The sequence below is a fragment of the Schistocerca serialis genome, chromosome 4, assembly GCF_023864345.2.
Source record: "Schistocerca serialis cubense isolate TAMUIC-IGC-003099 chromosome 4, iqSchSeri2.2, whole genome shotgun sequence".
In the NCBI taxonomy this organism is placed as follows: Eukaryota; Metazoa; Arthropoda; class Insecta; order Orthoptera; family Acrididae; genus Schistocerca; species Schistocerca serialis.
In genome coordinates this window covers 136,974,363-136,984,405 of record NC_064641.1, presented here as the reverse complement: position 1 = coordinate 136,984,405, position 10,043 = coordinate 136,974,363, and the positions used below count along the sequence as shown (strand labels likewise).

General features: G+C 40.5%; 1 protein-coding gene across 1 annotated transcript; it reads right to left on the bottom strand.

Moving 5' to 3' along the window:
• On the bottom strand, positions 1-7,127 carry LOC126473276 (bolA-like protein 3). Its single transcript, XM_050100232.1, has 4 exons — positions 6,906-7,127; positions 6,674-6,797; positions 296-384; positions 1-214 (listed from the first exon to the last, which is right to left on the bottom strand). Exons 1-4 carry the CDS (start codon positions 6,951-6,953, stop codon positions 152-154), a joined length of 324 nt encoding a protein of 107 aa, XP_049956189.1. The 5' UTR covers positions 6,954-7,127; the 3' UTR covers positions 1-151.
• Positions 7,128-10,043: the final 2,916 nt, after the last annotated feature.

Below are 10,043 nucleotides of genomic sequence, written 5' to 3'. Positions count from 1 at the left end.
TAAAAAGCGTGACAATAAGTTTATTTACATAACAATGTTAGGATAAAACATCCAATCACACAACCTGTCAACAACAAAAAAATCACAGATAAAACATCCTCTGCAGTCAAAATATTGCAGTCACATTTCTCATATATTTGCTTTGCACTCACTAAGATGGGACTGATGTATGAATTCTCAATCCATGCATTTCCTTAATTTGTTCCTTGAGGGCCTAGAAAACATAAAAGTACATTAATACCAATCCTGTATTCAGATGCTATCATGTAGAGAGTCTATGTACTCGTAAACTTACATTGTTTACTAAGCGATGCTGTTTGACTGTATTAAGACCTTTAAACTCTGGAGCCTCCACACAAATTTCAAACATTGCTCCACAACCACCTAAAACATAGATAACACAAAAGCTATACATTGCTATTGTTTTATTTCTTTTTTTCTTAGGGTTCTCACTCATTACAAATTTACTTTGTACCATAAACCAACTATCTGATCATTGTATTAAACATCTCTGATCTTTGGTTACCTGTTTCATGAACTGAAAATCTACACAAGAATACAATTTCATTCATTCATTATATTCTGTACAGTCAAGTGTCAGCATAAGAAGACGTCTCAGATTGCACTGGGCTGGGCATGGCAACTTCATGTGCCAACCTCAACCAATCATGTAATGCAGTTTTGTAAATTTCTGTATGGCAAAACTATAGTTCTGACATCGCCAGACAGAAAACAATTGTTCTTGTTTGGCAGTACAGAGCTAAAAGCTGGTAACAGCACTGCTAGCTGTCAGGGATCATTTTATGCCAACTCGTACTGTAGATCCGATCATAAAAAAGCACTGATGTGGAATGAGCCAAGGCACACATTAATACTGAAAACCATGTGTTAGAAATGAATTCTGCACACTAAACAGCTACACGCTACTTTGTGGAAACTCTGGCTACAGCAAAACAGCTGCTTCTTTGAAGAATGAGCTATTGTTTCCTCAGTTGTACTATGTAGTTGCTGTTTATATCATATTATTTGCATAGTATTTGCCTGACTACGATTTTATTTGTCAAAGAATAAAATTTATTAACAGAGTGAAAGCAGTGAGGCCTATTTACAATAAATATATGCTGTTAACATGAATTTTCAGTCTTCTGAATCTAGCCATGTAACACATACAGTGTGTCATACATTTTCACAAGGAGTAGGGAAACTGAACATGAATGTGCACCTGCAGGATCCTGGCACATCTTGATCTTCCAAATATTCTGTCCGATATATTAGGAGTTATGATTAACTGTCTTCACAGTACGATGAAGAAAGACCATTACGTACCATGTAAAATAAGCAATGAGCACCAGATGCACACATGAACAAAGTGTTGGAGATTGTAGTTCAGCTTCAAAACAGAAAACCACTTTAGGGGTATGGGAATGAGACTAGACAGGATGGAAGGCCTGTGGAGACTGGGAGTCCAAGGTAGAAAGAGATGTTAGCTTGAAGTATGTGTTGGAAGGGCTCTGCAAATGGAGGATCAAGCTTGCTCTAGGACAAAAATTGTAAATGAAGATATTTATCTTGAATGTTCAAAAATATCAGTAGTTAAACCGACACGTAAGAAAGGAGATATAGCATCCCCGCAAATAGGCCTAAACTTTCTAAGAAATTTAATATATTTAATATATTAACCACACTGGTGGTTTCAGCTCTCTGAGACTGCAGACGTGTGTGCAAGTTACGTTTGCGTGTGTGTGTGTGTGTGTGTGTGTGTGTGTGTGTGTGTGTGTGTGTGTGTACTGCTGACAAAGGACTTAATGGCCGAAAGCTATAATTGTGTGAATATTTTTGTTGTGCCTATTGCAACACAGCATCTCCGCTATATGGTGAGTAGCAACTTTCCTTCTCTGGTATTGTTACATTCCATCCTGGATTTTCCATTGTTTGTTTTTTGCTAACCGTATATCACTTAGACCCATAATATAAAAAGTAATAAAATATTTCATGCATAAACAGACGAGTCAATGTTTGACTCTAACCATATACTTATCACCTCATAGTATGATTTCAGGTCCAGGCTTTCTACAGTCAAAGCACTATAGAGCATAGTAGCAAAAATATACAATTGTTTTGAGCATAGTATATTATCAGTGCAACACTGTTGCAGCTCAGAAAATCTTTCGACATGGCCTCCCACAATATTCTCATAAAAAACTCTACCACTATGGACTGAGAGAGAATGCTCTATACTTAATGCAGTCTTGCTTAGACAATAGAAAATGGTTAGTTAAACCAAATAACCAAAAGTCAGAATGTCTTCCAATTGTAAAGGCTATACCTGGGGGATCTGCTCTGCTACATGCAGATGACACAAATCTCATCCTGTGTGATACCAATTTTGAAAGTCCAAAACACAGCATGGCAGTAGCAATGCAGAGATGCACTACTTGGTGTGAGGCAAACATACTGCAGCAGAATGACATTAAAACCGAAAACATTTTATCCAGTCTGAATGCTCTCAGTCATAATAACAAAACAGTCAAATTATAACGATTTCATGTGGACCAGAAGCTCAGCTGAGTACCCACACAGGAAAATTATGTGGCAGACTAGCATGTATCATCTATCTGCTGCACAAACTGAGAGGCAGTGTCAGTAAAGAACTATTATATGCATATCTTGCATTCTTCCATTCCCACCAGAGTTATGGGATACTATTATGGGGATATTCTGTGTTGAAATGGCATAAGAAAACCGTAAGGTACATTGCAGGAGTTAGCCCATGTGAATCATGTCAAGATTATTTTAACAAAAAAATACGAGGAGGCAAATGCAAAATGTTAGGCAAATGATGGTACCCCTTAGGGAAATGGCAGCAAGGGATAGGAATGGACACTAGATGCACTCAGTGTGTATGCCTGGGGGTCTAATGTAACATGTTAAAGAGGCTATGCCAGCAGCCACTGAGGGAACACGGTGCACCCAATTTCAAATTGTGGCACACGTTGGAACAGATGATACCTGTTGTCTGGGCTCTAAGGTCATTCTTGGGTCATTCCAATGACTGGCAGATCAGACTGAGAAGACCAGCCATGCGCGTTGAGTTTCAACGAAGCTCACAGTTTGCAGCCTTGTCCCCAGAACTGATCGTGGCCCCTTGGTTCTGAGTTGAGTGGAAGGACTGAACCAGAAGCTTCAAAGGTTCTGTAACAAGCCAGGCTGTGACTTCCTGGACTTGTGCCATAGGTGTCAGAACTGTAGGGTTCCCCTAAATGGGTCAGGTGTGCACTACACATCTGAGCCTTACTACGTGTGGGATGCACACAAGGGTTTGTTAGATTACATGACTCTCCATCCAATCCAGGTAACGATACCTGCAGGAACCCTAAAAGTGTCAGTGTATGATCGGCAGAAATGGCTACCAGAGGTGAGAGTATTAAAATCCTAATGGGTAACTGCCAAAGCAGTCACAATAAAGTGCCACAGTCTAAAGTGCTCCTGAAAAGCAGTGAAGCTCACATAATACTTGGTACAGAAAGCTTGCTGAAACCTGAAATTGATATCAGTGAGATTTATGGGGAAAATTTACATGTATTTTGAATGGCTACACAAATGGGAAATGTAGGTGGTGTATTTGCTGCAGTGGAGAAAAACACTCAAATCCACTGAGAGACAAACTGAACCACACCTGAGATCGTTTGTGCAAAACTTAAGTATCAGGGATGGGAATAAAATGATAACTGGATCCTTCTATTGTGCACTAGACTCACCTGTTGTAGCCAAAACCTTTAGAGAAAATCTCAGTTCATATGTACGCAAGTTTCCAATTATACTGTAATGATCAGTGGAGACTTATCATCCAACAAGAAATGAGAAATTACAATTTTGTTAATAGTGAGTGTAATTAGACATACTGTGAAACATTACTAAATGCCTTCTCTAAAAACTACCTGGAACAAACAATGGAAAATCCAGGATGGAATGTAACAATATATGAGAAGAAAAGTTGCTACTCACCATATAGCGGAGATGCTGAGTCACAGATAGGCACAACAAAAAGACTCACAATTAAAGCTTTCAGCCATTAAGGCCTTTATCAGCAATAGACACTTACACGCGCACACTCTCTCTCTCTCTCTCTCTCTCTCTCTCTCTCTCTCTCTCTCTCTCACACACACACACACACACACACACACACACACACACACACACACACACACACAGAGAGAGAGAGAGAGAGAGAGAGAGAGAGAGAGAGAGAGAGAGAGAGACGCACGTGCGATTGCAGTCTCAGGCAACTGAAACAACAACAACTACCTAGAACAGAGATAGGAACCCCACTCATGATGGAAATATATTGGATCTAATGGCACAAATAGACCTGACCTCTTTGAGGATGTTCACATTCAAACTGGTGTCAGTAACTCATCACCAAAGTTCAAAGGGTAACTTAAACAAGCAGAAATATATACATGTGTAATAAACTAGATACAAAATCAGCAGTGTCATATCTCAAGAAGGAAACAAACTTTCAGCACAGGACAGGAGCATGCAGAGGAACTATGGCTCAAGTGTAAAGGAATAGTTTACCATATATCTTATAGATATGTACCCAACAGAGTGTTCATAACAGGAGGGAACCTTCATGGTATACAATCACTGTAAAGAAACTTTTAAAAGAAACAGAGACTGCTGCATAATAGATGTAAAACCATAGGGCTATAGATAGAGATGCTGAATGAAACAATTTTGGATGTCAAGTGTGCACTATGTGATGCCTTCAGTGACTACTGTAGCAGAATATTGTCAAATGATCTTTCACACAACCCAAAGAAATTCTGATCGTATATACAGGCTGCACTACACAGTGGTTTGCAGAGGACAGATGTGGATAATGACAGTGTCTAGCCTATATGTCTACAACTGCCTTGTCTATTATGAAGAGAATCTAAGTAAGTTTGACCTAAGGGGGACAATTCATGGCTATAACACAAGAAGGGAACATATTATTAATATGCCATATACTAGACTGTCAAAGACCCATAAGAATTACAAATATCTTGGTCTTGTCTGCTTCAACAAATTATCTGAAAATGCCTACATAGCAGCAGTAAATAAATTTAAAACTAGTGTTTTGAGAATGATGAAAAGTGAAGTAATTTGCTCTGCTCAAGAGTTCCTCAAGTATGTGACAAATGACCCATATTTCATATGAGAATGTATAATAAATTAACAACAAACTATATACAGGGCAATTTTTACCAACGTGTAAAAACTTTCAGAATTGATTAATGAGAGTTTAGAGAATAAAAAACGTCTAATGAACTTGTGTCTGGAAATGCATGGTTTCTGTGGTAGGGACCATTCATTCAGTCATACTTTGCTATAGAGACTGCAGTCTAATATACGCTGCACCATGCAGCCACAGTTACAGTATGAGTGATTTCCTCCTAGAGGGTGGTACTGTTCTTCATATGTCATGCCCTAGCACCCTCTCCTGCCATAGTAATTGGTAATGTTGTGTCCGATTCACAACTCTTGCTGACTCACCTTGTAGTGGATTTGATACAGTATTGTACACAATGGTTTCGTATTCTAATCGAGTGCTTGCCGACATGATGTTTACTTACGGAAAAGCAAATGGCAATGAGCAGCAAGGTTGTATCAGGAGGCCTATCCCTGGCATCAACAACCACAGCATTCAATGTTTGCAATAGTGTTTTGCCATTTGTCTGAGACAGGGTTTTCAGAAAGCAGGAAATCATGAAGGACATACCCGAAATGTTCGGACACGAATCTTGGAGGAAAATGTGATTAACATTGTGGAAAGTGACTGCCATGTCAGTAACAGACAGTTCGCCTGCCAGTACAGGGTAAGCCAGATGACCGCGGGGAATATTCTCCATGGCGATTGTTACTACCCTTATCACTTTCGTGTGCAGGACTTGTTAGCAACACACTTTCCACATCAGGAGCAGTTTTGTCCCTGGTTTCTTCATTGGGCAACCAAGATTCTGAGATTTGTGTCATCCGTTCTATTCACAGGTGAGGCCACCTTTAAGCACAGTGGTACCTTCAACTTTTGTAACAGTCATTTGTGGGATAGTATGCAGAATCCCCACAGTATGGTGACAGAATCATCAGCATCAGTGCTGCCAGAATGTGTGTGCTCTACGTAACATGTGTGCAAATGAATGTACTGAACAAATGTTTAGTGGATTTTGGTGTTAGTTAAAAATTACCATTGTGCAGTCTTTCAAGAACAATGACACACTAGTTACTGTTTTTTTTTATATGCAAAAGATACATACTACGTAGCCTACATAATGAGAGGCATCTTCAAACATATAATGTTCACCGCGGATTTGACTTTAAATATATGATGCAGAAATCTTCTTCTACAGGGACTGAGTCACATCAATAATGGAAACCATGTCGGGTCCTTACGTAACAGTAATATTTTACAGATTATTCTAACTAAACACTGTCAGATCTAAATGTAACATTAATTGTAAAACTGTTGAATCAGGCTTGATTTCTAGAGATAAATAAACGCGTGGTACTGCAGTAATATTGAGGTTTGTATAAAACATGTGCACATGCTTAGACAAAAGTACCAATATTTACTCCACAAAGTACATTAATACTTAATAGTGAAGGCTGTGGAAGCTAGTAGTTACCATACCCGAAATATCAACTACATCAATACTTTTCGCCTTTGGAAACTGCTGTCGTAAAATCTCTTTTAATCTGTTTTCCAAGTCGGTACTTTTGCCGGGGTTGTTTCCATTTTGAACACGGCTAAATAGCTAGAAATGAAGAATTCAGAAATTAGTCTTGATGTATCGTATCACGTTTTGAATCAGCAGGTTCATGTTCCAAAACAGAAAAAAGAACCAAAAACTAAATCTACTGACCGCAAAAGAACGAGTCCCTCGCACAGTCAAACACAGGTTCCGAAACATATTTCACATGAGAGTGAGGGAATTAGACACTTGTTCCGAATTATGTTGCAACATAGGATGTAAGAATGTGTATTTTCGGAGGTCTACTCCTGTAGCGCATATCACTACACAAACCGAAACAGTGTGCCCTTGTCGTGAGTTTCTCATGTACATGATATTTAAACTTCTCAGAGATATGACAAGAATAACACTAAAACAACTGCGCAGTGAAGAGCACCCCATTTGAAAACGATGTGACCACATTTCACCCAAGAAATACGCAGAGTGCATTAAATTACAAAGAAAAGTTCTCGTGAGTAATGTTCAAGAAATCCTTTTCGCCTTATTAAGCTTATACGTTGTTCATGAATCCATAATTTTTAATTATGTTATTGCAAGGGCTCCCGCATGTTTTCATGTCATAGGTGCAAAACATTTTCCCCAAACGTGATTTAGAAGTTTTGGGGTCATTGTTATCTGCTCGCCATTTTCTCCTACTGGTCTCTAAAGTGCACTTTTATCCCTTAACTGTGCTGATAGTGTCTATAAACGTAATCCATGCCCGCCTTTCCCCCGACCCCCGCTCCCCACTGCGCTTATGTTTTGTAATACTTCTTGAGTTAAATGCCAGATGTCGTTGGACCTTTTCGTAATCTTCGTAGACATTGTCGTGTAATCGTTGCAGGTAGCGGTGTGCATTGTTGATGCCCAAAGGTGAAATATCGCAACTATTAATCGTTTGGACCCCATCAGCATGTAGATGCTGCTAGCAGCAAACCAAAGGAAAACAGATGCAGAGAAAAATCTTCGTGAACCAAAACTACAGTTCTTAACAGATGCACAATTCCAGTATGCTGTTCTGTACTCAATATAAGGGATTTTAACAGCAATTAGTAATGCAAAAATATTCAGTGCAATAGACAGCACGAAAGCACATTCACAAATTCCCATGGCGCCAGCTGAAATCAAGAAAGCAGCAGTAACAACACCATTCGGCTTGTATGAGTACCATTGGATGACATTTGGTCTCAGGAAGGCCACACAAACCTGGAAGTGGTTCATGGACGAAGCTGTCAGAGAATATATTCTGTTATTTGCTACATGGATGAAATCCTCGTATTTTCAGATACAGTAGAACAACATACAGTACACTTTGACAGCTTTTCAGCCACCTACAAGAACGTGGAATAATTATTAATGTAGCAAGGTGCGTATTGGGAAAATGCAAGGTTAAATTCATGGGGTACTTGGTCTCCCCAGCAGGATTGTCAGTATTGCCAGAGCATGTCAAAGCAGTATGACAGATGCCTCTTCCCAAAGCTTTCAATGGTCTCTGCTGACTCTTAGACATGCTGAACTACTATTGATGACACCTGCCTCACTTAGCCTCCATCCAGCAACTGCTCACAACATTATTCACTAGCAAGAACACTACAGGGAATCGTAAGGTGCCGTTGACTATGGGCACCAAAGTAGCTTTCTAGAACCTCAAGAGATGTCTAGCACAGACAAGATTCTGGGAAACCAAGATTGAATGCATCCTTGGCACTTACAGTAGATGCAAGCCAAACAGCTGTGGCAGCAACATTATAACAGAAAGGGTGTCATATGAAACACCTTGCAGCCGCCTCGTTTCCAAACTTACGAGGGCTATTCGGAAATTAAGGAACGATATGTCGTAAATGGAAGCCACAATGAAAATCAAAACTGTTTAATTTGCAACTGTTAGCTACACCTTCCAGCTTCTTCTCTACACAGTCGCAGCCCAGACTTAGACATCTGTTGCAGCGTTGTACCAACTTTTCAATTCCCTCGTTATAGAAGACAGCCGCCAGTGTTTTTTGACAATTTTCTGCTCTGGACTGCAGCTCGTTGTCTGTGTCAAAATATTGTCCTCATTGCCAGCGGTTCATTTGAGCAGAGATGAACCTCAGGGGTAGCCAATTACAGGCTGTATTGTGGGTGATCAAACACTTCCCATCGAAAACGCTGCAGGAACATCTTCATTGCCCCTGCAGAGTGCAGCAGATAATTGTCGTGTAGAACGAACCGCATGACAATTATGTTATGTGGATTGCATAGCTTCAGGAGAAACCTTTATCCAGGCTCTCATATTTGGCAGGAGACGCTAATTTCTAGCCATCTTTACATTCTCACTGTGAACTCAGAACTGAAAAGAGCGACATGATGCGATCGATAGGCGTACTAGAGAAAGTGCCCAACGCATCTGTGCAAAGCTTCATCAGATTTTCACGGTATTTTCCATGTCGCGACCGATCGTTCCTTACTTTCCACGTGGACCAGGTAGATCCCCAGATCTCGTGGGACTACGATTGACACGACTAAAGAAAATAAATTGAAACAAACTGAGTGGCAAACTGAGATCTCCGACACCGAAACGTTGGGGTCAGGAGCAGTGGAAGTCATTCCCATTACTGAATCAGGGTCTAGACTTGAGCCAGAAGTGGGAACTGTAACAGAGAAGCTGGACCAGATCAAGATTGAAGCCTTGTCTGTGGCCCAGAGAAGGAAGCTACTCAGGGAAGGGAAAGAATGGCTTCCTAAAGACAAGTGGAGGAAATTAAAAGGGCTTGAACCTAAGACCCCCAAGAAAAAACTGTCTCAGGTTGAAGGGGATATGCAGACCCCCACGTCGAAGACAGGCAGCAAGAGGATAAGTGAGCCCAGAAAAAAACGAGGCAAGAAATAGGGAAACAGACCTATAGTACTGCAGTCTCGGTTTTTAAGATGGCAGTTATCCAGGAAAGCTATCCACTGGTAGCCATTACCTCACAGCAGGAGGAACTTGTACAGATGGCCCTCTTTGAAAAGACTGGTTGGTGGGGGACGCTGGTGCAGGACCCAACTTCAGGAGGGTCTATCTAGATCGTGATGCCCTCATTTTTGTCTGTGAGGGGGTGCAAATGGTGGAATGGCTTAAGGACAAGGTGCCCATGATATCCCTATGGGAAGACGTGAAGCTGCTGGTCAAGATGGCAGCAGAGCTACTTAAGACAGCAAAGGTATCAATATGGGTACCAAAGATGCTTACAGGTGTCTCCCCTAAGACATTATTCGTGAAAATAGGGGTCCAGAACCCAAAAGTCTCGA